The sequence below is a fragment of the Prionailurus viverrinus genome, chromosome C1 (assembly GCF_022837055.1).
Source record: "Prionailurus viverrinus isolate Anna chromosome C1, UM_Priviv_1.0, whole genome shotgun sequence".
In the NCBI taxonomy this organism is placed as follows: Eukaryota; Metazoa; Chordata; class Mammalia; order Carnivora; family Felidae; genus Prionailurus; species Prionailurus viverrinus.
This window is the reverse complement of record NC_062568.1, coordinates 98,422,436-98,449,406: the sequence shown is the minus strand read 5'-3', so window position 1 is coordinate 98,449,406 and position 26,971 is coordinate 98,422,436. Positions and strand designations below refer to the sequence as shown.

Here is a 26,971-nt window from a genome sequence, read left to right as displayed (position 1 = left end):
CGGGCCTGGTGGGCAGCGGGGTACCCCTGCCTCTTTCTGGAACCTTATCTGTCCTGCTCATCGCTTGCCCTGCTTACCTCCCAAGTCTGAGGGAGGTCTCGCTCCTTTTCTGTTTTCTCCCAAGCATTTTGTTTACACCAGAATTCTTGTCCACCTCCTCCTGCTCCCCTCCCCCTATACCCCAGGGCCTTTGAAACCCCAAGCTAGGAAGATTATAAGTTTTCCTGACCACCTCTGAGAATGTGAACCAGTAGTCTGAGGAGGAGGGACCAAAACAGGCGGGGAGAAAAACCAGAATGGAGATGAATAGATCAGAAAATATTCTCCTGCACACAAATCATTTAATCCACACCAAAATCCCTGGGTATGTTACTATGCCCATTTTATAGATGAGGAAACTGAGGCCCACAGAGGTAACTGGATGCCCAAGGTAGATTTGGGTCCAAAGCTAGCTCTGTCTCCACCACAACACCACTTCAACTCAGGATCCTGTGCTATTCTCTGGGACCATGGCTCAGCAGGCGCCCCCTGCTCCCCCAGATGGCACTTGTGGCCCAACATTGTTTTTTCTTGTCTCCCCACTTGAGCTTCCCCAACCTTCCATCCCATCCCTCCAGCCGGGCAGTCAGTGGTGACAGTGACCAATCAGGGATGGTGGAGGGCTGCGAGGTTCGCCCTGCTGGCCCAGGCGGCAGCTAATTTGTGTGCATTTGAGCCTTGCCTTTCCAGAGGCAGTGAGCCTTGCCTACTGGCTCAGTAACATGAGCCCCCATTTACCAAGCTCCACCAATCTTTTTTATCTCATTGGACGGCCCCTTACCTCCAACTCAGGAAGCAAGCTCTGGGGCTCAAGATTTAAAACTACCCAGGCTTTGTCCCTTCCCCACCAGAACTTCGGAAGGAACCTAGTGCCAAGACACCCTCCCTCTCTCCCATCCATGCTCCACCTGTGCAGGCCTCCCCGCCCCCACCTCAGAGCAGGAGCCTGGTGGGAAGTGGGATGTGAGGCCCTCCACTCACACCCTGGAACAGTGCAAGCAAGGGAGGTCCCTGCCAGCAGTCAGGAGGGCACACAGAACCACCCTGCTCGCCTGGCCACAGTCCCTTGAGCCCAGCTGTAGCCATACACAACCTGTACTGGTTTCCTTCATCCTTTCTCTTTAAATCGATTGACTTTTTTTTTCCCCAGCATGCTGTACATTAGATCTTAGACTTATTCATCCTTCACGTGAGGCTTTGTGCCCTTTGATTAACCTCTCCCCGTTTTTCCAACCTCAGCCCCCGATGACCATTCTACATTCTGCTTCTGTGAGCTCGAATCTTGCAGACTCCACATGAGGGAGGTCACGCGGCATGTATCCGTCTGTGTCTGGCTTAGTTTATTCAGCATAGTGTCCTCCAAATTCATCCATGTTGTCACAACATGGATGTCTTTTTTTTTCTTATTTAAAAAAAAAAATTTTTTTTTTTAGCATTTATGTATTTTTGAAAGACAGAGAGAGCCAGAGCGCAAACGGGGGAGGGCCAGAGAGAGAGGGAGACACAGAATCTGAAGCAGGTTCCAGGCTCCGAGCTGTCAGCACAGAGCCCGACACGGGGCTCGAACTCACGGACCGCGAGATCATGACCTGAGCTGATGTTGGCCGCCTGACCGACTGAGCCACCCAGGCGCCCCTGATTTCTTTCTTTTTTAAGGCTGAATAACATCTCACTGTAATTTTCCTTATCCATTCATCATGTGATGGACACCTAGGTTGTTTCCACACAGTGGCTATTGTGAATAGTGACACATGGCTCAGATATCTCTTTGGGATCCTGATTTCATTCCCTTTGGCTGTATACCCAGAAGTGGGATTGCAAGATCAATGGTAGTCCTACTTTTATTTTTTGAGGAACCTCCATACTGTTTTCCAATGGTGGCCGTACCAGTTTACGTTCCCGCCAACAGTGTGCAAGGCCTGCCTTTTCTTTCAATTGACTGTTTTTTTTTTTTTAATTTTTTTTTTCAACATTTTTTATTTATTTTTGGGACAGAGAGAGACAGAGCATGAATGGGGGAGGGTCAGAGAGAGAGGGAGACACAGAATCGGAAACAGGCTCCAGGCTCTGAGCCATCAGCCCAGAGCCCGACGTGGGGCTCGAACTCACGGACCACGAGATCGTGACCTGGCTGAAGTCGGACGCTTAACCGACTGCGCCACCCAGGCGCCCCTGACTGTTATTTTTTAACTTAGCCCCATCCTAAACAATAATAGCTGTAAAATCACTTTTTAACACATGTTAAATTCTTTCTAAAAAAAAAAAAATGTGGATCTATGGAAATGAAAAGCATCCGACCATGCACCAGCTAAAAGAGCATGCCAGCGAGGATGTGCTTCCTGCACTGGGAGCACTGGGTCTGTCCCCAGACGGCGAGGCTGAAGCTGGGAGAGAGCGTGGCCGTGTCACAGCTGTGTCACAGTGCTCCAGACACGAGCAATGCCACGGGAAAGTAGCATCAGGTCTGCTGCCACCGAGGGTCAGCCGGGAGGGTGGGATCCCAGCTCCACCAGTGGCAGGTCTCTTCCCCCACACATGTCCCTTTGCCTCTTGGAGCTTGCGTCCCACGTCTCTATCATCCCTGCTGTGGGGCAGCGACGTTACCCAATCCCTACGGGGTGCACGATGTCTGAAACGTGCCCGGTGCCAGCCTGGCTGGCCCCTTCCCCAGCCTTTTCGCTCTGCAGGGTTGATATGAAGGGCGTGACAGTGACCCAGCTGTCAGGGGGACCCCAGGCACCCTCAGGGGAGCTGGCTCCCACCTTACCACCAGTCACTCCCCCGCCGCCTTCTGCCAGCACCAGGGCAGTGTCCCTGTGGGCCCTGCGCAGCATGACCCGGGGCAGGACGCCTGCCAGATGACCTGGCTCCCTCCCCATCTGTCTGACCAGCTGCACATGGGTTGTCCAGCCTCATGGGCAGGAGGTGTGGGCCGATGCTCTGGCCGACCTGGCCGGCTCCAGCCCTGAATCCATTTCTCCCAAAGTGAGGAAAGAGGCCCCTGAATTTTTCCACAGCTGGGAAGTGCACCAACTGCTTCCACTACAAGAGATGTGGCTCATTATAAATGAGGCATCCTGCTGCCGCGGAGAGTTCTGGGTCAGCCTCACCCCCCAGACTCCAGATGCCAGAAAAAGTCAGAGTAGACAGACTCAGTGGGGCATCTGTTACGGGTCTTCCCAGCACCGTGTTGCCGTCCCAGGGGCATCTGGGGAGGCCAGAGTCATGGGGTGGGGGTGGGAGCGAGGCGGAGAGGGGCGAGCAGCACCCACCGCTGGAATCTGGACAACTAGTTGCCTAGATGGCCGTAGAACCCTGCTTGGGTGCTTTGGGTGGGGGGCTCAGATGGAGAGCTCCAGCGGCTCTTTCAGGGCTGGCTGTGAGAGTCGAGGTGAAGGTTCAGGGACATCCAAGGGACTGCTTATCTTCCACATTCCTTGAATGACACAGACCCTGGTCCTCAGTCTCCACATGCTTCCACTGTCCTGCACAAGCCCCGCTCGAGCCCTGCCTCTGTGTCCACGCGCTCTCTCATTCTGCACCAGCTCCCTTGCCCAGGGCCACAGCTGTCTGTCACTTCAGGGGCTTCTCTGCCTCCAGAGCCCCTAGCCAGGCATCCTGACCTCAAGCCTGGCCTCCTGGGGGCAGGGCTCCCACTTCCTCTCTCCCTCTAGTCCCTCTGGGGGCTGGCCCTCCTGCAAGAGAAGAGCCCCATCCGCCCTCAGCCCAGCTCTCCGAATCCTCCCTCTTTCCCTCCTGTCCCAGCCTCACACCCTGCCTCCCCCGACTCCTGGCTTCTCTCCAGCTTCCCTAGCCTGGCTCCATGAGTCTGGCTTCCACTAAGAAGCTGGGGTTGGTGCCCGAGGAGACAGGGCAGGTGGGCAGAGCCTGTGAGGTGGCACCGAGCAGTGTGGCTGGAACAGCCACTTCCCGGCCCCTGCATTTCTGGGCTGTGTGACTCCAGGAACCTTCTTCTTTTCACTGCTTATTGCTTCATTTATAAAACCAGGACAGGGCAGGTGCCTTGGAGCACGCTGTGGGTGCTTCCTGTGTGTGAAGCACGCGGTGACTGCCTCCCACTAGCACCAAACCAGAGCTGGTAGGCAGAGGACCGGAAGGCCAGGACATTAACATGAAATTTAGAAGTCAGTGCCCAGATAAAAACCTGCTTCCAAGGGATGCACGCCAGGGAACGGTACGGGAGCCGGTTTTAACACAGTATTATGCCCGGCCCCCTCCCAATACCGATGAAATCAGGATCCCTGGGTGTAGGGCCCCATCTGTATGTTTTTAAAACTCTGCAGACGGTTCTACCGTGCAGCCAGGATGGAGGGCCGTGGCTGTCGAGTCCTTTAATGCAAACTGAGGCCAAGAGGTATTTCGTCTTCCACTCTAGAGAAATCCACACCAACCCTTAGGAGGCTTATGTAAGATAATGGGTGTTCCTTCCTGCCTTCATGCCTTCAACATGAGCACTTACGGCAGAGTCAAAGATTAAAGATTAAAAGCATGTTAGGGGTGCCTGGGTCGCTCAGTCGGTTAAGTGTCCGACTTTGGCTCAGGTCATGATCTCGCAGCTTGTGAGTTCGAGCCTCGCATTGGGCTCTGTGCTGACAGCTCAGAGCCTGGAGCCTGCTTCGGATTCTGTGCCTCCCTCTCTCTCTGCCCCTCCCCTGCTTGCACTCTGTCTCTCTTTCTTCTCAAAAATAAGTAAACATTAAAAAAATAAAACAAAAGCACATTACATACCATTGGTTCCTGATGTCAAGGGGTCAGGACCTGATGGGAACTCCTGGCAGGCAGGGGGGTTGGGGACGGTGACAAGGTGGTGGAGAAGGCCCTTGGCCCCCGCTCCATCCCTGACTAATGCTACTGTTTCTCTTCACAGGTTGTGAGGGGCTGTGGGACAACATGAGCTGCTGGCCCTCCTCTGCCCTGGGACAGACTGTGGAAGTGGGGTGCCCACAATTCCTCCGGATGCTCACAGGCAGAAACGGTAAGCTCTCAGCCAGAAGGTCTTGGCTGTGAGACAGTGGGTGGCCCTCTGGATAGGGCCTTGGCCCGGAGGCCACAGAAACTCTAGGGACAAGCAGTGACTAGAATGGTGACAGGTGGTCTTTGTTGGGAATCGGAGACCTTGCTGGGGGTGTGGGGCAGGTTCCACTCGGGGGGTCCCAAGGAAGGGGGCCAGGAAGCATTGTATCAGGAAGTGATGAAGGAGACTGGGTTTGCTTCTCTCTGTCCCACACCTGCATTTATGGGCTCCCCCACTCCCTTTGACGTTTCTGTCCCCTAAGCAACCAGACCCCTTGTTCTGGCTCCTGGATCTGGGTCCCACCCTGGCACAACCCAACTTTCCAGAAATTTACTTCCTGCATGTCCATTCTGTCAGGCCCTGCTGATAAACCACACCCTCCCTGAAAGCCCCTGGCCTCCTGGGTGATCTCGTGGCGAGGAAAATTGCAGTTTACAAGGATTTTCTTAATTTGAGGCAGAGAAGTAGGTAGACTGTTTCAGACAGGGGATATTCAGGGACTCACATTAGCTGAAGCTCCCCTACGTGCCAGGCATTTTTAAACACATGGGCTCATGCAATCATTACAGCACCCCTACAAGTCACGGACCTTTCTCCTCCATGTGACCCAGTAGAGTAGAGATAACAGGGACGAATAGGGGCTCAGCAGTTTGCTTAAGGTTCACAGCTAGAAGACAGCGAAACTAGGATTCAAACCCAGATTTCTCGGACTTCAAAACTATGCCCTGTCCTCAAGGGCATGGTCAAGGTGGGACTCTGGCCCCGTGGTGGGGGTGATGCTGGGTGGAGGCAAGGTCGCTTCATGGCCTTTGGCCCCTGGCCTCAATGAGGTCATTTAAAGTCTAAAGCCTGACCCACCCCTGCTGCCCTTCTCTCTTCATCGGTTTGGAGCAAGAAAAGCTGGCCAATGAGGCCCTTAACAAGAAGGAACCAACAAAGATGATTTCACACAAAAACCCACCAGCATCCCAAAGCTAGGGATGGAAACCAAGACCGGGTGGTGTGGGAGAGGAGTGTGAATTCCTCAGTCTGTAATTCTCTAGTACGCATGTGTGCACACGTGCGTGCACGCACGCACACACGCGCGCACACACACACACAAATTTGGGGAGCACACTGTGGTAGCTGGCTGTCCCTCTCAGCCTCATTGGTACCCAACATACAGGAAGTGTAGGGGGACCAGGGAGACAGGTTTGAGTCCCCTTCTCCGCTTACTGCTTGGATGCCAGCTGCAGACACAGACAGATCTCCCAAATCTCAAAGCCTTCGTTCACACAGTGCCTTCCCCGCCTAAAGTCCAAAACGGGTGCTTCTAAAAATATATATTTTTTTACATTTATTCATTTTTGAGAGACAGAGAGAGAAAGAGAGAGAGCACGAGCAGGGGAGGGGCAGAGAGAGAGGGAGACACAGAATCCGAAGCAGGCTCCAGGCTCCGAGCCGTCAGCACAGAGCCCGACGCGGGGCTCGAAATCACAAACCGCGAGATCGTGACCTGAGCCGAAGTCGGACGTTCAACCGGCTGAGCCACCCAGGAGCCCCCAAAACGGGTGGTTCTGATTAGCAGCAGGCCAGAACGTGACCCAGCTTCTGCCCACATTGCCTCTGCCAGAGCTAAGTCATGTGGTGACATTTAACTGCAAGAGACGTGGGAAAGTGTGGTCCTGCCAGGTATCAGTCTCTGCCTCAGAGCCCAGGCTACTCATTCTCGGCCTCATTTTTCTCACCTGTAAAATGGGGAGAATAAACAAGACAGGTCCCTAAGGCCATGCTTGGAAATGAACTTTAAATACCTTCCTTTATCTTTTCTCTCCCTCTCTTCTCCCTTCTTGCCCTCCCGCCCATCCCCCCAAGTCCCCCCACCTGCACACACATGCTAGCAAACTTACCAACAGCTTGACCACTCCCAGCGTGACCCCTCCACATCTGTGTCGGGGACCCACAGAACTCTAGAAAGACCCATGAGGTTAATCCACACATGGCTGCCCCGGAGTAAACGCTGGTCAGGTGTAAGGCTAGGACCAGATCCTGGACTCCCTGTCCAGTGCTCCTCCCTCACTGACCAAGTTCTCTTGTTGGAGGGACTAGAAGCTCTCCTCCTTTCCCAGCCTTCCCTTCACAGCCTTCCCAGAACCGCGTTGCCTCTGCCTCCCCCAACACCACCGGTCCTACTTTGCCGCAGAGCGCCAGGCAGATCCGTGCTCATGGCCAAATCCTTCCCAATCAATTGCTAGAAACCCTGCCTGGCTCATTAACTAGTAGCCCTCTCACTCCTCTTTCAGGCTCCCCAGCCCTTTCATTGCTCGAGACCTACCAGAGTTCACTCAGGAGTGCAGTTCAGGTCTGCACGCTGTGGGGGAGGAAGCTGGGGTCCTACGCCTACCTCTGTTGCAGTTTCCTCTTGATAACACATGGTGTCGCTGTGGGGCCGCGGGACCCACCCGTCCGCCTGTCCACAGGGACCCTGCACCCCAAGCGTTACCCACACGTTGGGAGGCAATGTCATCTCCCCTCCCCCACCTCCCTGCCGCGGGGCCACACCCAGCCCCAGGCCCAGGGCATCGGCCAGTCCAGGAGCACAGGTCAGGACCAGGCCAGCCTCAGTCAGTCACCAAGAACCATCTTTTACCTCCACCTTCACTCCTCATAGATACCAGCACCCCGGTCTCCTCTCAAGAGGGAAGGCTCCCCTTAGGGTTGTCCTACAGGATTCCAGGGCTCACCCACCCAACCCAGAGAGGAGCACCCGATGAGGACAGTCTGGTGTTTTGGTCTAACCCTTCCTTCTGAAGGAAGAAAATAATAATAATAAAGTAATTCTTTCTCAGGGCACCCACCACCTGGGCCCAGACAGGATGGTTGTCCGTGTGACTGGAGAAATGGCAGGCTGGACTCTGCCCCCAGATATTTTTCTGTGTGTGCCAAGGTCTAGAGTGTTCCCTCCAGGATGCATTCCTTTGATTCTTAATAGGACACTGGTCTTCCAGAGTGCCTCATTAAAAAACACACTTCCCGGGCAGGGTCAGACCTTGGCCTTTCTCTTCTATCTTGGGACTGGAGCCTTAAAGCAGTAGAGGTTCCTAACCTGATTAGGGTCCTGGAGCCTTTTGAGGATTGGATGAAACTTTGGACTGGCTTTTCCCCAAACTGCACATATGGATATGCACAAAAATCCTGACCGTGCCCTCAGGGGCCCTGGAGGTACACATTGGTCTGAAATGGGAATCACTGATCTTATCTATTAGGAATTAAACCCAGGGGAAGTGGGTGGGGTTGAAGGGACTCCAGAGAGAGGCTAACCCTTGTCTCTGCGTTTCTGCCAAGAGCCCCGTCAGTAAAGGGCACTGCCTTGTGAGCCACGCTGGGCCTGGCCTGGGTCACATTCAGCATCTGTCTTGGGAATCCCCCTGGGTCGGTGAGAAGGGCTCAACACAGGCAGCCGGGCCCAGCCTCTAGGCACACGCCGTCTGATAACCTGTTCTGGGCTCCAGGGAGTGGGTGTTCTCGTAGTTCAACTTCCCATCCAACCAGCCTAAATCTGACCACCATTCTCTCCTGTCTGACAACCTGTAGCTTCCTTGACTTAACTAGAAATCTTCCAGTCCCTACTAAATCCCGAGATTCCAAGCCCCACCGCTCCTGGTCTGTTTGCGAAAGGCCAAAAGGAAAAGGGAGCCATGCCTCGGTGTTTGCAGGTACTCAGCCTGGGCAATTCTGATATGCTGTCATGCTTCCTGCCCCGTCCTGCGGAGGGGGTGGTTACTCTGCAGGGCACAGAGAAGTCATGCACCCAGGTGACCCCAAGATGACCAAGAGGCGATGCTGGGTTTCAGACTCAGATCTGGCTAGTTCGAAACCTGTGCTCCAGGTCTCGTGAGCCTTCCTTCATAGGCTGGGCATGCCCAGAGTCCAGAGGGCGTGGTCTCCTGGCACCGGAAGCTGTCCCTGGGACTGCAGGGAGAGTGCCCAGGCGGGAGGGAGGCACAGTGAAGAGTCACGTCCTGGCTGGACCCTGTGGCCCAATTCCGGGCCTTGGTTTTCGTATCTGTAAAGGAAGCCAGCAGCGCCTTCCTCCCTGGGTGCTGTGAGGATTAGATCGGAATCTGTAAATTAGCATAGTGGCTGCTTCTAGAAATGCCAGCCATATTTCTCCAGCTCAGTGGAACCCATTTGACCCTGAACCCTGTGAGCCAGTGGTCCAGACCCTGAGGCCTGTCCGAGAGGAGCACGGGAGGCCCAAATGGGGTGGTTAAGGCCCCTCCAGAGGGTACCCATTAGAGCAGGTGGCGTGTGAGGGCTCCTATCTCCAGGGCTGTGACCAGCCCCCTGTCACACCCGCTGCAGCCGGACCCAGGGACCAGCACTGGGCTCTCCTGGGCATCCAGAGTAGAGGATGCAGCTGGGCTAGTCAGTCCATGGAGGGAAACTCCTCCTGGAGCTCCTTCTTGGACTGGCAGCTTCCCTTCCCCAGTCTTCGGGCTCCTGCTCTACAAGCTCCTTGTGGGCAGACCCCCCTGTTCTCTCACAGAGGAGCTTAGCCCGGGGCTGCTGCTTCTCCACTCAGCTGCTTGTCTAGGCAGCCAGCCAACGCTGGATGAGCAGGGGCTCTGGGCCGGCACCGGGAGCCCTCGGGAGCTCATCGTCTGCTGGGCGAGGCAGGGAAGCACAGTGAGCTCTGCGGGAGGACCGCAGTGATGCAGAGAAATGCGGAGCTGGCTTTGTCCTGGTTGCAGGACGACCAAGAAGGCCTTCCCTCCCGTGAGGAGCAGCTACCTGGAAGGTTTCCCTCGGTGCCGCTCTGGTGGTTTGCAGGTGTGGGGGGCAGGACGTGAAGTTACATGTGAAACAGAACTTCCTTGGCGTGGGAGCAGCACCCGGAGCCTGAGAAAAGTTCACTCTGGGAGTGGCCGGGTCCCTGCCAACCACGCCAGATTCTTGGGGGATCCAGCCTTTGGATGGTGGCAGGACCCGGGATCAGGATACGCAGGAGAAGGAAAGGGGATCGGCACATAGTGTGTGGCTAAGAGTAAGGGCGCCCGGATGGCTCAGTCGGTTTAAGCATCCAACTCTTGGTCTCAGTCCAGGTCATGATCTCACGGTTTCGTGGGTTCGAGCCCTGCATCGGGCCCCGCGCTGGCAGCGTAGAGCCTGCTTGGGATTCTCTGTCTCCCTCTCTCTCTGCCCCTCCCCCACTTGCACTGTCTCTGGCTCTCTCAAAATAAACTGGAAAAAAAAAAAAGAGTAAGGGTCTGAGACTCAGGGTTCAAATCCCACTTCCCTCACTTCCTCTGCTGTGATCTTAAGCACCTCATTTAACCACGGAGTGCCTCAGTTTCCCCAACTGTAAAATGGGCACAGTATTTACATGTTATGATATATTTTATTATAAAAGTAACTGCCTGGTTCATAGTCTCGTTAGGGTTAAATGAGCTGCTACCTGTCACAAGCTTAGGACAGTGCCTGGCACACAGTCGTCATCATCATGTGTAGTATTACTATAGTAGAGCACGGGACTTTGTAATTGAGCAAATACGCAATCATTAGGGAGTGAGATCAGTGGCTTTTTGGTTGGGGGGTGTATCATCGCTTGGGACTGCTGTCCTCGAGCACTACACTTGGCCCCTCGAGTCCTATGGGACATGACAATCCCTGAAAGAGAACTGGTGTCCTACCAGTTCAAAGCACGAGGACTTATTATTTATCTCCCGTGAACACCCAGGGGTGGGGGAACAGCCCCCTGTTTGGGGAAAACCCTCCAAAAGCCAGCAGTGGCTCCTCAGCCAGTGGGGGTGGAGGATGGGAAGGGGAGGTCCCTCCTGGAGCTCTGAGGGATGTTGGAGCTGAGATCGGAGCCGGAAGGGGAGGTGAGGGGTGCGGTGGGAGGGGAGGCCACGGGGCCTAAGAGAGCCCTGGAGTGAGGCTGGGCCTGGGGGCAGCAAGCTGGGCTGGGGAGCCGTGACCGGAAGTTCTGCAGGGGCCTGGGGTCTGGTGGAGGAGAGTCAGTGGGGCCGTGGGGGACTGTGACCTGTGTGATAAGGTCCCCCTGTCTGTGAAACCCTGGGCCTGGCACAGAGGGACGGGCGGGCGGGTGAGGCGGTGAGGGCCCCGGGAGGAAGGCAGCGGTGCTTGGAGGCTGGACGGGGTACGTGTTCAGAGCTGGCATGGTTTGTAGATCGAGGCATCAGGGGTCAGCCGGTCTGCCCGTCTCTCTCACATGTACACACACATCTGTGCCTTCGCCCTTTCTGAGGCCACCTCCCTACATTCCTTTCCCACCACCTCTCCTTCCTGACTCTTACGTCTTCTTCAAGGATCAGCTGGGGCCGAGTGACAGGGCAGGGCCTGGCTGCCCCTAAGGTGTGGCAGAGGGGACCCAAGACACCAGGCCGTCTGCCTCCGGTCCCCACTGCTCACCTGCAGGATGCTTGGCTCCCACAGGCTCCGTGTTTCGAAACTGCACAGAGGACGGCTGGTCAGAAGCCTTCCCTAGGCCTGACCTGGCCTGTGGGGTTAATGTGAACGACTCATCCAACGAGAAGCGGGTAAGCCTGGGCGCCCCTCTTTCTCGGGCTGGGGGTCTGCAGGGTGAGAAGCCCCTGGGAGAGGACAGAGTGGAGCCAGCCCAGGGCCACGGCCAGGGGACCGGGAGCTGCTCCTGCCACCCACCCCCTCCCACTCATCAGCCGGGGTTCCCGTTGGGCCTGCCTCACTGCCCTAGTCTGTCAGTCTGGAGACGGTGCTCATGGAGACTGTGGCACAGTGTGAACCGCCCCACGCAGCCACGAGACTGAGGGTGATTTAGTCAGGAAACCAAAAGAGCGCCAACGTGGTGGCTAAGTGCCTGGAGCCAGGCTGGTGAGTCTAACCCTGACGGTGACCTTGGTGGGGGTGGGGAGGACTTAACTTCTCTGTGCTTCACTTTCTCCATCAGAGAAATGGGGCTAATAATGGTTCTGACCTCACAGACTGGTCAAGAGAACCAAATGAGGTCATCCAGGGAGGTGCTGAGAAGGGTGCCTGGTCATAGGAAGTGTTCAGTGAATGTTCGCTCTCAGGAGTCTCGGGCTCTGACGGGAAGAAGAGAGCCCAGCTGCTGCAGGGCAGGTCTGGTTTGAGAGGGGGTGCTGAGCTGTGGGCGGAGCTTCCTCGGGGGCTGCAGAGGCCTCCCGGAAAGTGTCCGAGAGTCTCAGAGAGCCCTTCTGTCCTCACTTTTCCTGCCTGATTCATACACATCCTCCAAGACTTCACTCCTGCCCGTCAACTCCAGAAAGCCCTTTCTCCCCACCCCCACCGCCAGGGAGGGCCCTCTTGATATGCTGAGTTGGCTCCACTGTTACCTACTACGTTACATGAAATCGTCTGCATGTGCCCATGTGCATCCATTTCTCTCACCAAAATGCGAGCTCTTCAGAGGCATTAATTCACTTAACATTTATTAAGCACCTACTGTGAGCCAAGGATGGGTCTAGATGTGGGAATATGGCAGGGACATATCAGAATCTTATTCATTTGCAGGCCCCCAGTGCCCGGCACAATGCCTGGCGCCTACTAGGTGCCCAGTGAATGTTTAGCGTTGTACTGAACACCTACTATGTGCCGGCTTCCTGACATACAATCACACTAAGTCCTCAGAAGGATCCATTATTTTCTCCATTTTGCAGATGAGGACACTGAGGCTCAGAGGGGTTAAGGAACACACTCAGACAATAGTGGAGGCAGGGGTGAAACCGAATCAGTTCCAAAAAGAACCCGTGCTCCTTCCTCTAGCTTCTGCTGCCTCCCTGGAATGGTGCATGCCTCCCCTAGGAGATGCGCTTTTGCAGTTTCCATGGGTTAAACTCCCCAGTGGGAATACGGATGGGCAAGCACGTTTGTCCCTTGGAGGATGGGGTGGGGTCACGTTAGAGAAGCGTGGGGGGCAAAGGGCAGAGTGAAGGGAGAAAGGCTGAGGTTGGAAGACAGACCGTGCCCGCTTCCGAAGTTTTTCTAAGACTCCTCTCTCTAGCCAGTCAGTCCTCTGTATGAAAGACACTGATTGGGGGACCAAGTTGGAGGCTCAAGTTTCTTCCCTCCAAGGGAAGAACTTGTTATCCAGTTGGGGGAGACACATGAAGTCTTCAGATCTGGCCAGAGTGCGATAATTTAATAACGAGACCCAACAAAGATTGATCGGTGGGTACAGATGGTCTTGGGGGGGGGGGGTGGATGGGCTCTGATCCCTGCAGGTTACCATTTCTATCACTGACTTACATGAGGACAGGAAGTTTATGTGTATCACGTTGGTAAGATCCATAGAATGAAGAGGGAACATTCTTATGACCAGCGGCAGCATGGAAGTTCAAAGGAATGTTTCGGGCTGCAAGAAAGAAATTTCCAACTTGCCTAATAAACGAATGTGGCTCATGGAACTGGGCTGCAGAGAACAGCCTCCATGGCTCTTATAAAGTGGCACTAAGAAGCTGCCCAAGGACCGGGCTCTCTCCATTTCTCTCCCTGCTATCCTGATGGTTCCTTCCCCAGGCTGGCACCTCCCTCGATGTAAGATGACTGCCATTGGTGACTATAGCCACAGACTCCCCTGTGCCTGCTTGTCCAGGAGAAGGGATAGCCCGAGTTCCTATGGCTCCTTCCTGAGAGCAAGAAAGCTTCTTCTTCTTTTTCTTTTTTTTAAATTTTGTTTAAAGTTAATTTATTTATTTTTGAGAGAGACAGAGAGAGTGCACAAGTGGGGGAGAGGCACAGACAGAGGGGGACAGAGGATCCAAAGCAGGCTCTGGCGTGACAGCAGACAGCCTGACGCGGGGCTCGAACTTACGAACCATGAGATCATGACCTGAGCAGAAGTCAGACGCTTAAATGACTGAGCCACCCAGGCGCCCCAAGAAAGCTTTTTCACCAAACCCCAGCAAGCTGTCCTCACATCTCAGTGGCCCAGTGACTTGAGCCTGCCCACCCCTCGACCGTCCCTGGCAGGGGGGTGGAATACAGGATAGGCCTAGGCCAGTGGTTCTCAAACCTTTTGGCCTTGGGATCCTTTTATACTCTTAAGAATTGTTGAGACCCCAGGGACCTCTTGTTTTTGTGAGTTATGTCTACTGAAACCACATTTGAGACTCTGTTGGCTTAGACTAATCAGCTGGGAAAGAACAAAGCCCAGGGCCTTAACCATGATATCCATCCAGGGTTGAAACTGTAACATCTCCAAACAAGGAACTAAGAGTTAACAAAGGTAAATGCAAAGTTTGGACTTAACTCAGAATATTAATTGGCCAAAAATAGTGGAAAGGAGACTTACCTTGGCTTCAGCTCACGTAAAAAAATTAAAAAATTAAAAAAATTAAAATTCCCAAGATCGGAAGGGTTTCCAGACCAGCGTGATTTCCTGGTACCTAGATGTTGGTCCACACACTTTGCCTTTTATCCTGAGGTTTGAATCATCCTATTTCTTATTGTTTCTTATTGTCTTATTGTCTTTTTTCTTTTAATCAAAGGGTGATGGAAATATACATTTGTTGGTTGTCTTTTTTTTTTAATTTCCTTACTTGGCACATAATACTCTATTCATTAACAAAAGTCAATAGCGGACTCAGATTAGCAGAAAGACCAGGTTTGCTTACCTGGAGCAGAGTTGGGCAAACTATAGCTCTTGAGCCAAATCCAGCCCACCGCCTGCTTTCGCCACTAAAGTTTTATTGAAACATAGCTACGCCCATTTGCACTACAAGGGCAGAGTTAAGTAGTTGCAAGAGACCAAATGGCTCCCAAAGTCTAAAACGTTTATTATCTGTCCCTTTCCAGAAAAAGTCTGCTGACCCCTGCTCTAAAGGATATAGAAGGAAAGTGGCCTAGTCAAGAAACGCAGCAGAGACAGGCAACTTGATCCAGGGCTTCTGGACCCCATGCCCTGTGAGGACTGGTGCACCGTTATAGATTATCGAGGGCTGGGGCACTCAGGTCATATCAAGACCCTTGGAGCAGGGCTTTTTCTGGGTCCGAACTTAAAGACATAACACAGGAATGAGTAGAGTTGGCTGGTATCCTGAGGGTCCCCCGGCAATAATGAACCCAGCCACAGGACAGTGCAGAGTAATCAGCCTGAACGCCCCATACTTGTCACCCCATGCCTCCTCACGCTGCCACAGACGTGCCCAAATCTGTTTCTGAACTGAGGGCTGCAAAACCAGGTGTCCTCAGGAGTGAGGCTCATGCCCTCTAGCATGCGGCTCATCCTGCCCGTGGCAAGATTATCGGCTGACAGCTGGGGCCTCTAATTTCTTGACATCTGACTGCTCTTTAATATCCCAAAGTCTAGGCAGTATGGATCTAATGCAACCTACCACCCTCTTGGCTCTCTTTCTTGTCCCTGGGAGGTGGCTCCTGGCTTCTGGGACCGCCGTCACATTAGTGGGGAAGCTCAATGTCACATGACAGCCATCCCATCGAAGGCCACCTCTTGCTTTCAGAAAACTTTCGGGCACTCTGAGTCAGATTTCTTCTTGGTAACTTCGTCCCACTGGAGCTCACCGATTGGGTCTTACGCTTCTACCTGTCAATCATTCTAATCTTTCTCTTCCCTAAGTTTATTTGTTAGTTCCCTCAAGGCATAACGTGCCCAGTGTTTTCCATGCCTTCTTCCCTTCTCCAGAAATGTTCCAGTTTGTTAATGTGCCTCTTAAAATAGCATGATGCCCAGAACTGGACGAAGCACTCCAAACGTTCCAACTTTGTCCACTGTCCCCACAGCACTTCATTACTGTAACTGAGAAGAGGCCTAAGTTTTTTAGCAGCTATCTTATACCTCATGGTTCATACCATAATCTTGGACTGGTGACTCATGTTGAAGGGTGGATGATGGGGGTGGAGGGTGGAGGTGGGGAAAAATGAACATGCCCCGAGTGTCTTCTAAGTGCCAGGCATTGTCTAGATATTCTACCTGATACTTTATTTGTTCTTCCAATGAGCCTGCAAGGTAGATATTATCCCCATTTTACAGATGAGGAATCTGAGGCTCAGAGAAGTTAAGTAATTTGCCCAAGGTCACACAGCTGGTGAGTAACAGTCGTGGGTTTGGAAACCTTGTCTCTTGGCTCTGAAGCCTGTGTTCTTTCCCTACGGTACATTTCTTTTTTTTGTTTTAATGTTTATTTATTTTTGAGAGAGATACAGAGCATATGCAGGTAAGGGGCAGGGAGAGAGGGAGACACAGAATCTGAAACAGGCTCCAGGCTCTGAGCTGTCAGCACAGAGCCCGACGCGGGGCTCGAACTCACGGACCGCGAGATCATGACCTGAGCCGAAGTCGGACGCTTAACCGACCGAGCCACCCAGGCGCCCCTTTATTTATTTTTTTTAATGTTTATTTATTTTTGAGAGATAGAGAGACAGAGACAGAGTGTGAGTGGGGGCGGGGCAGAGAGAGGGAGACACAGAATCCAAAGCAGGCTCCAGGCTCTGAGCTGTCAGCACAGAGCCCGACGTGGGGCTCAAACTCATGGACCGTGAGATCATGACCTGAGCCGAAGTCGGCTGCTTAACCGACTGAGCCACCCAGGCGCCCCTCCCTCCGGTACATTTCTTAACACCACGGAGCTTGGGCCATTTGAACCTCAAGGTCATTTTCATATGAACAGCTGTCAGCAAGATTTCCCCAGTACTATTCTTGTGCCTGTTATTATTATTTTTTTAATTAATTACCCTTTTCTTCTGATTATACCATAGTACTTACCCACTGGAGAAAAATGAAAAGAGTAGAAAAAATACAAATAAAAATAACCACTCTAACCACAAACTTATCATCCAAAGTTAACCATTATTAACCTCTGACATCTTTTTACATCTTTTTTCAATCTTTTTAGAATCTTTTTTCCGTGCATGTTTGAAATTGAATCACATGAAATCATTTCAATCATTTGATCTATAAAAAAGGGCAATTTCATGTAATGCAACCTAACACTTTTTTTAAACATATAGCAGGAATCACACTGTACATGTAAAATTTGTACTCTGCCTTTTCACTTAACATTACACTCTTAGCACATTCTGACCTCGTTTAAAACCCTTGGTAAGCTGCATTTCAATGGTGGAGTCACGTTAAAATAATTTGATTTGAAATAATTTAGTTAATTGTTCTATTGTTGGACATTTGAGTCCTTTTCATCGCAAATCGTTCTGTGATAAACATCTTGATACATAAATATGCTTTTCCATTTGTGCTTACTTCTTAGAATTAATCCCTAGTGGTAGAAGGGAGGTCAAAAAGAATGCCTATGTCAAAGGTTCTCGTGGGGCGCCTGGGTGGCGCAGTCGGTTAAGCGTTCGACTTCAGCCAGGTCACGATCTCGCGGTCCGTGAGTTCGAGCCCCGCATCAGGCTCTGGGCTGATGGCTCAGAGCCTGGAGCCTGTTTCCCATTCTGTGTCTCCCTCGCTCTCTGCCCCTCCCCCGCTCATGCTCTGTCTCTCTCTGTCCCAAAAATAAATAAACGTTGAAAAAAAAAAAAAATATTAAAAAAAAAAAAAAAAAAAAAAAAGGTTCTCGATACATGCTGCTTTCCAGAGAGATTGAAGCAATTTTTGCTCCCACTACACCCTCACCTGCATAGAGTATTATTACCATTAAGTATTTGTTAATTTGATTGGCAATAGACAGTACAGCATTGTTGGTTTAAATTTTTTTCTTGATTCTTTTTCAGAGTGTCGTACAATTTATTTTTTTGAACCTAAAAGATGTAGGTCTTAAATTGATCTTTAGGGGCGCCTGGGTGGCGCAGTCGGTTAAGCGTCCGACTTCAGCCAGGTCACGATCTTGCGGTCCGTGAGTTCGAGCCCCGCGTCGGGCTCTGGGCTGATGGCTCGGAGCCTGGAGCCTGTTTCCGATTCTGTGTCTCCCTCTCTCTCTGCCCCTCCCCCGTTCATGCTCTGTCTCTCTCTGTCCCAAAAATAAATTAAAAAACGTTGAAAAAAAAAATTTAAATTGATCTTTATGTGTCACATTCTTCCATTCCATTGAGATCTTTCTTCTCTGTTGTTGTTGTCTTGTTTAAGTTTATTATTTATTTTGAAAGAGAGAGAGGGAGTAAGAAAGCGTGTGTGTGCACATGAGCAGGAGAAGGGCAGAGAGAGAGAGAGAGAGAGAGAGAGAGCGACAGAGAGGGAGAGAGAAAATCCCAAGCAGGCTCTGTGCTGACAGCATGGGGACTCGATCCTATGAACCATGAGATCATGGACTGAGTGGAAATCAAGAATTGGACATTCAACCAACTTGAGCCACCCAGGCGCCCCTCCATTGAGATCTTTCTGAATCAAAGACGAGTCAGTAATGTGAAGGGGCTGTTGGCTACGTTAAGTAAATGCCTGCTTGGCTGTGTTAGTGGAAGTGCAGTGTATGGGTCCGGGGAGGTGATGGTCCTATCCTACTCCTTCCTGGTCAGAGAATACACTAGATCTTTCCAGCTGCCCGTTCTGGGTGTCTTATTTAGGAAGGGCATTGACAAACTGGAGCATATTAATTGAGCAGAAGGATAAAGGACTATGGAAAGATACTGAAGACACAGGAAAAATGTAAGGCTGAAAATACATGTGAGAGATGAGAGGGTAGAAAAGCTGTATTAAGAAATGACAGACCTCTCTAAGATCTTTGCAACTCTTCTATAAGTCCAAAACTATTCTAAAATGAAAAGTTTATTTAAAAAAAATAATGACAGAGGGGCGCCTGGGTGGCTCAGTCAGTTAAGCTTCCGACTTGGGCTCAGGGCATGATCTCATGGTTCATGGGTTCGAGCCCAGTGTGGGGCTCTGTGCTGACCGCTGAGAGCCTGGAGCCCCACTTTGGATTCTGTGTCTCCCTTTCTCCCTCTCTCTCTATGTCTCTGTCTCTGTCCCTCTCCACCTCACGCTCTGTCTCTCAAAGATAAATAAACCCTTTTAAAAACAATTTAAAAAATAATGACAGGTCTTAGGTACATGACAAATTCAGTTTATTTTAAGTGGCTCCAGAAGCAGAATTGGGACAGATAGCTGCAATTTAAAATAGGTTTTAGTCTCACATGAGAAAAAACTATCTAATATTCTGCCCTGTTGTATACCAGACGACTTCCTCAAAAGGCAGTGAGCACTGAATCCTTGGAGGTATTCCAGCAAAGGCTTGAATTCGGGATGGGGGTAAGGGGTCCTATACACGGGGTAGAAGTTTGAGTTGGCATCCGATGATCCCCAAGATCTTTACTGAAGCCAAGGTGTTCCGAGTCTGTGAACTGATGTCCGTGGAGTCGGATCAGCACAGCATTAAGAGTTGAAAGGTTCAAGCAGCCTGAGCAGGTGCACTCAGGCTGGGACTGATGCGTGCCTCTCTCTGCAGCATGAGTACCTGCTGAAGCTGAAGGTCATGTACACCGTGGGCTATAGCTCCTCCCTGGTGATGCTCCTGGTTGCCCTCAGCGTCCTCTGTGCTTTCCGGTGAGAACACACTGCCAGCTCTGTCTCCCCAGCCTTCCGCAGACACAGATTTTGGGTCTTTTTCAGTTGCTCGGGCCAAGAGAAAGGAAGGTCTGGGTGGGCCACTTTGTTAGCCCTTGATCTAAATGTTACCTGTGGCAAAACATTGATGTTTCTGAGACCTTGTTCATTCTTTTATGCATTCAACATTGACTCAGTATATATAACTAAGAACGTAACGCACAGTTGCTTTACATGTACTATTTCTGATTTTCACACAATGCTCTAAGGTAGGTATTATCACCCCATTTTACAAGTATGTTAGCCAGACTCTTGGGTACAAGAAACAGAAATCCACCTTAAAACAGTTTAAGAAGGGACGCCTGGGTGGCTCAGTTGGTTAAGCATCCGACTTCGGCTCAGGTCACGATCTCGCGGTCCGCGAGTTCGAGCCCCGTGTCGGGCTCTGTGCTGACAGCTCGGAGCCTGGAGCCTGTTTCGGATTCTGTGTCTCCCTCTCTCTCTGACCCTCCCCCGTTCATGCTCTGTCTCTCCCTGTCTCAAAAATAAATAAACATTAAAAAAAATTAAAAAAAAAAACAGTTTAAGAAAGCAAAGGTGACCTGGCACACATAACTGACAAGTTCGGGGGTCTCTGGCTTTAGGAATGGCCGGCTCGAGGCAGTCAAATGTATCAGCAGAACTAGATGTGTCTCCCTCCCTTTCTCCAGTCTGCGTTGGCCACATCCTCAGGCAGGCTCTCTGCAGGGGCACCTTCCCCCAGCTAGGTAACACCAGGACAAAGAGAGCCTCTTCTCCATTAGATGCAATGAAAAGTCCTGGGGGGAAGGGGGGGCGGGGGTTGTTCTCATCCGCTGGGCTTGGATCACATGCCCAACCTGAGCCAGGGGTGGAGTACTGTGATTGGTCGAGTCTGTCAACAGGGTGGGGGGGTGGAGTCGCCCCCACCCAGAGCTGCAGTGGGTTCCCCATAAGAGAGCGTGGTTCTCGTACCAGAAGACGAGGAGCAAGCAACCGACGCTGACCCCTCCAGCAGAGGAGGAAACAAAGTCCCTGGAAGGTGAAAAGGCTTGCTCGAGGTTGTACAGCCCTTGTGGTTCCGGCCCCTATGGCCCTGCATTCTCTCCCTCCAGGAGGCTCCACTGCACCCGCAACTACATCCACATGCACCTGTTTGTGTCCTTCATCCTGCGTGCCCTGTCCAACTTCATCAAGGACGCGGTCCTCTTCTCTTCGGACGATGTCGCTCACTGTGATGCCCACAGGGTAACATGCCTGCGTGCCCTGGGGTGTGGCCAGGCCGGCCTGCTCTTCCCAGCCTGACTTCGGAGAGGGTGGTAGCCACTTTGCCCTTCCCGAAGGTCCCTGTGAGGCTGCACCCAATGCTTCGTAGAGGGCCTAGTACTGGAGCCGGGCCAGGAGGTCTGGGGAGAGTCCCATGTCTCCCCATGCAAGGTCTGGGTCATGTATGCGAGCAGCTTGTCAGGAAGCCCCTGGGGGCTGCCCTTCAACTCCCAGCATCCAGGAGTAGATTAGCCACTGTGGCAGTTAGATGTATAGCAAGGCCTGTCTTTTCCCTTCATCTGCAGAGTCCTAACGGTAGAGAGATGGTCAAGTTTAAAGAGGGTTGAGGTTGGTGGTAGAAAGAAAAGTATGAGCGTATGCCTGTATGTCTGCACACACAGGTCTGCAGTACAACAATTGTTTTGCTAAGTCTAACACTTTTCTCCTTCTGAGTGCTTAGAGAGCCTTATTTCTTAGCAATATCTCTCTGCGTATCAGTTGAGACTCTCTTTCGCTGCATGTAACAAAAAACTGCACATCAGTGGCTTAAACAGACAAGAGTTGTTTCCCACATAAGCAGTCCACAGACGGGCAATCCAGAGGTGGCACAGTGTCTCCATGATGCCATGGCGGGCCCAGTCATTTTCCCTCTTTCTGCTCTGCCATGTTTGATTCCATGCTTTACACCACATGTTTACAATACGGCTGCCACAACCCCAGGCTTCACATCCATGTTCCAGGCACACACAAAAAAAAAAAAAAAAAAAAAAAGAGTCAAGATGAAACTTTTTTTTTTGTCTTTGAGCAGCTTTGCCTTTTTATGGTGGGAAAGAATCCTCACCCCAAGACACCCATCTACATCTCATTGGCTAGAACCATGTCATGTGACCACACCTAACTGCAAAGGAGGCTGGGAGACTGAGGTTTTTTTTTTTTTTTTTTTTTTTTTTTTACCATCATAGTCTCCACAGCAGAGGCAAACAAGAGAGAAAGGGATTGGAGGTTGAGATTGGTTCAGTCAACCTGCCTGTCACTTCCCACCACTCACATCTGTAATTCCTTAACAGATCTGTTAAGTTTGTACTATTTGTAGTTGTGTGTGTGTGTGTGTGTGTGTGTGTGTGTGTGTATTTTGACTCAAACTGAGCCGTCCCTGCAGGAGGGCCCTGTCCCTTAGGGAGATTGGCAGGCTGAAGTAAGAGTAACCAGTGTGGGAGTCAGAAGACTTAAATTCAGACCCTACCCTCTCACTGACCAGCACCGGGGAAGTCCAGCAATGCCCCGCAAGGAACCTTCTAGGGCTCTACTAAACATTAGACTCGCGAGCCAAGCATGGGAACCTCTGAGAAGCAGGGTCTGTGGGTGGCCGTAAGGCAGGAACCACAGCTGGCCAGCAGGACGGTACCAGGTGCCTCTCCTCTGTGGATGTGACCTCGAAGCCGTCCATGCAGCAGCCCTCGGGCCATTCCAGGAGCTGTCCTCTCCCCAGGGGACAGCTCAGTGAAAGGAAAGGGACCCTTGTAGTGTGGGAATGGTTTCCTTGCTGGCGCCCAAGTCCCGTGCCCCGCATCCCCCCAGGCATAGCTTCCAGTGATCCTGGCAAGAGACAAGCCCGTAATGTCACTGAATCAAGTGCCCCCGTCCGGTATTTAGAGGTCTCCAGAACAGATGCAGAGTGCCAGTCAGGGGCCATTTTCACCGTCAGTGTTGCCCGCTAACATAATTGGTACCTCCCTTCAACCGTTTCTGGGGAAACAGCATGGAAAGGATTTTGGTAACCCTTTGCTCAGAAATCCCTTTCCTTCTCCAGGCTTCTTTTCTCATCTGCAAATGAGGAACTTGGGAGTCGGGCGACATCTGACACAGGTTTACAACTGGCAGCCAGTTCCAGAATTTGAATGTAGTTCCTGCTTCTGTGATGGCCCATTAACCTTTCTGACTGAGCTTGCTGGCATGTTGAGTTCCACCCTCTAGAGAACTCTGTGGGCCTGGTCTTCCCATAATGGAAGGCCACAGGGGATGGCCATGAACCTCAGGGACTCGGTCTGCGGCATACCGTGTCATTTCCTTTGGGGGTGGCCACCAGAGGGAAGCCCATGGTTACCCAGCCGGGGGCTCACCTGCCTCTCTCTGTCCAGGTGGGCTGTAAGCTGGTCATGGCTTTCTTCCAGTACTGCATCATGGCCAACTATGCCTGGCTGCTGGTGGAAGGCCTCTACCTTCACACGCTCCTCGTCATCTCCTTCTTCTCAGAAAAGAAGTGCCTCCAGGGATTTGTTGCCCTCGGATGGGGTATGTTTCTCCGTAGGTATAATGGCTGTGTGTATGTGGGAAAGGGCACTGAGTCAGAGGATTTGGTTTTGAGTTCCAGCCCCACACTTCGTTAAGTTAGCTAACTTGTGTCATCTTAGGCAAGTTGCTGCTGCTTCTTTTTTTTTTTTTTTAATGTTAATTTTTGAGAGAGAGAGAGAGAGAGCAGGGGAGGGGCAGAGAGAGAGGGAGAGAGAGAGAATCCCAAGCAGGCTCCGCACTGTCAGCACAGAGCCTTACGCGGGACTCGAACCCATGAACCATGAGATCATGACCTGAGCCGAAACCAAGAGTCGGCTGTTGAGCCAGCTGAGCCTTTCGGGCGCCCCTCGGCAAGTTGCTTCTTGTTTAACCCCCTGGCTTTGGTTTGTTTGTATGTCAAGTGGGAATTAACAGCTAAAATTTAGCCCCAATTTCTGCCATCCAAAGTCTCTTACAATGTGATACCTCCCACCCTTGTTTCATCTTCCTTAGACATTTATTCATATATTTTCATTCTTGCTTCCTTTCTATATCAGGGTACTTTTGATTATAGAAAATCTGGCTTAGATCAGCTTTAAACGTAAAAGAAATTAATTGGCTTATCTGTCTGAATGAAAGTCCAGGGGTCACCAACTTCAGGTGAGGCTGGATCCAGCAGCTCAACAACATTTCTTCGTGTCTTTCCACTTTGCCTTCCGGAACATCAGCTTTGTCATTAGGCTGGTGCTCCCAGCTTCTGGGCTACCAGCTTCCTTGTTACCTCTAAGGAGAGCAAAAGGCCGTGTCCCAGCATTCGCAGCAAATACTCTGAGGTTCACCCTGATTGGACCACTTTGTCGCATACACGTTCCCTGACCTGAGGAATACACTGATTGGCTTAAACTACTCAAACCACATGGCTTCCCAAAGGAAATTCAGGATTCCTTTGTAGGAAGGAGACGACATAGTAGTAAGACAGCCAACTCAGCCTCCATCGAATCTCTTCCCTCTTCCCTTTCTGACCAATGCAGATGATAACTCCCATTTCTTGAGCACTTACTATGAGCGCGGTACTTTACATGCATTATTTTATTGGCACAACTTCCAGAAGCTTCTCAGAGAAACCTGGCTCAAGGACATGAGGTAATATCCTCAGCTCACACTGCAGACAAGGGCAAACCCAGGATTCAAACCAAAGCCTGTCTGTTTCCAGAGCCCCTTAACTCCTATTCTGCCATTGATGGACATCTCTCCATCTGTCCATCCGTCTGTCCATCCATCCATCCATCCATCCATTCATCCATCCATCCATCCATGTACCCATCCATCCATCCATCCATCCCGAACCATCCATCAACTGTTCATTTGATAAACATATGTAAGTTACCCACTGGGTTCTAGAAAGATCGCCAGATTCTTCTGAGTGCCTCACATGCTTACAAGGATAGTCATGTGTACCAGCCATTAATTTCATTTGCTTTCTTCTTGGTGCCTTTAATTAAGAAGTGCCCCTGCCAGGAATGCTGTCTTTTCTGCTTGTCTAAATCCTTACAGCCAGAGGCTCTATCTCCTCACATCAGGGAAGTCATCTGAGCTAGAACTGCTGAGCCCTCCTGTAGACTTTGGCAGCCTAATTAGCACATGACCTTTGGCCAGCGGGAGCTGTAGGGAGGACTCTGCAGATCTTTGGATTTCTGCATAGGCCAGTCGTCCCAGAGTGCTGGGGGACCAGGGACTTGCTTTATGCAGTTGACCGCCCCCCAAAAAGCACCCAGTTCAAAACCTAGTTCACTGACCTTGATGCCCAGATCTGCCATGACCTTGCCATATGAACATGGGCAGTTTCATTATCTATAATATCAGGATCATAATTTATTCAGCTTTCTTTGACCACTTCTTTGTGTTCAGAGGGGCTTCTAGAGATTACAAAACCCAAACCAAAAAAGTCCCATCATTCAGATGAGATCAGGCGTGTTCAGTGTGGTATGGCCGTAGACGGAAGTTCCATCATTCAAAGGAGTCAGTCACAGTCTGGTGGGGAGATAAAATTGCATTGTGACATCTCCATCACAAGTTTTTAAAAAGCCCCCCTTTCTTCCTCAAATATTTACTGAGCATCTACAATATGCCAGACCCTGGGGGTGGAACAGCACATAAATCAGGGGTTCCTCCCCTCCCCGCCTCTCTGCCTGCACAGCCCTAAGGAGACCCTGAAGGGGCTCACGAAGGTCTAAAGTTCTCCAACTGGGAGAAGCCTTTCTCTTGCAAAAGCAGTGGCCCCTTCTCAATTTGTCCGCCAACTTGTCTCCCCAGAGATAGGTTGCTTAAATGAGTTACACGCGCGCTCACTGTAAGACTTTGCAAAGAAAAAAAAAATTAAGTAGAAAAAAACTTAACGTCGGTCCCATCTATTGAGCACTTTGGAAGGGTTTCCTTCCAGACTATGTTTCCTCCTCCGTCCCCCCCCCCCCCACACACACATTGTTGTGCTCATGCCGTATGGAGAATTTTGAATCCTGCTTCTTTCCACTAACATGTAAGCATGCTCTGTATCCTTCCGCCTCTGCCGATAAACATTTTTACCTAGTCTATGGGTGTATTTAACCCAATACCTATCGTGTGGGCATTTAGGTTGTTTCTGATTTTCCACCATCATAGGTAACACAGTGATGAATACTTTTATGGGCAAAGCTTATTTCCATGTGTCATAAGGAATCCTAGAATTAGGATCACTGAATCAGAAGGAGTGAACGCTATTGAAGTTTTTGACTTAGCCGACACTTTTACTTTTCGCAAGGTGGCTGGGGTGTCAGTCTGTGCCTGGAAAAGGGCCATACCTCTGGCTTTTATGGGGACGAACGAAGCTCCCACTCACTGAGCTGGTGGTTCTCCAAGTGGAGCCAATATCAAGAGTCACATGGAGGGTGTGTCAAACCCAGCTGGCTGGACCCCACGTTCTGTGCCTCTGAGCCAGTTGGCCTTGCGTGTAGCCAGAGACTCTGGATTTCTAACGAGTCCCCGAATGACTCTGATACTGCTAGTCTGGGGACCACACTACGAACCCTAAATCAAGGCATTATCGGTTCTCCCGCTTTCCACCAACTCTGTTAAAGATGGAAGGCAGTGAACAGGAAGCCTTTCAGAACCCATGTTTTTGCCCAAAGCATTCAAAATTGAGGCAGGAAGTTTTTTTAAATGTTTATTTATTTTTGAGAGAGAGAGAGTGCAAACGGGGAAGGGACAGAGAGAGAGGGAGACAGAGGATCTGAAGCAGATTCCATGCTGACAACACAGAGCCCGACGTGGGGCTCGCACCCACAATCGGCAAGATCATGGTCTGAGCTGAAGTCAGGGGCTCAACAGACTGAGCCACCCAGGCACCCGAAGGCAGGGAATTTTTTTTTAGTGTTATTTTTGTTAAAGTCATGCACATACTTGCTTTAAGGAATTAAATAGGGTGAAAAAAAAAGCAGTCTTCTGCCCCCACTTCTGCTCCCTCAAGTAACACCCTCAAGATTCCTTAGCTGGTCCTTCTAATGTTCACTCTCACGTTTCTGAACAAGATTCTGCTGTTTCCTGATTTGTCCATCTGAGGCGTTACCGGTTGCCTCCTTAGGATGGAAGATAAGGATATAAAGTTCTCCATCCTACCATTAGTTTTTTAGTTTTTGGTTAAGTTCGAGTCAATGTATATATCATTATGTCTGTGTAAGTGTTGTTTACTCTTGAGCCAAGTGATGTACAATGATTTTACTTCCAATGTTTAACCTTTTGTTTTTCATGGAGACCCTTTTTTTTAAAAGTTTATTTATTTATTTTTGACAGAGAGAGAGAGAGAGAGAGAGAGAGAGAGAGAGCATGAGCAGGGGAGGGACAAAGAGAGAGAGGGA

The 26,971-nt window shown here is 51.0% G+C and overlaps 1 protein-coding gene across 2 annotated transcripts in view; it reads left to right on the top strand.

Moving 5' to 3' along the window:
• The window catches only part of SCTR (secretin receptor), a 77,550-nt gene that overhangs the window by 34,438 nt on the left and 16,141 nt on the right, over window positions 1–26,971 (top strand). For both annotated transcript variants that reach the window (XM_047873658.1, XM_047873657.1), the window contains exons 3-7: window positions 4,928–5,035; window positions 11,513–11,616; window positions 19,429–19,526; window positions 20,660–20,792; window positions 22,949–23,102. In XM_047873658.1, the coding sequence (XP_047729614.1) occupies window positions 4,928–5,035; window positions 11,513–11,616; window positions 19,429–19,526; window positions 20,660–20,792; window positions 22,949–23,102 (597 nt within the window). The remainder of the gene's footprint in view (window positions 1–4,927; window positions 5,036–11,512; window positions 11,617–19,428; window positions 19,527–20,659; window positions 20,793–22,948; window positions 23,103–26,971) is intronic.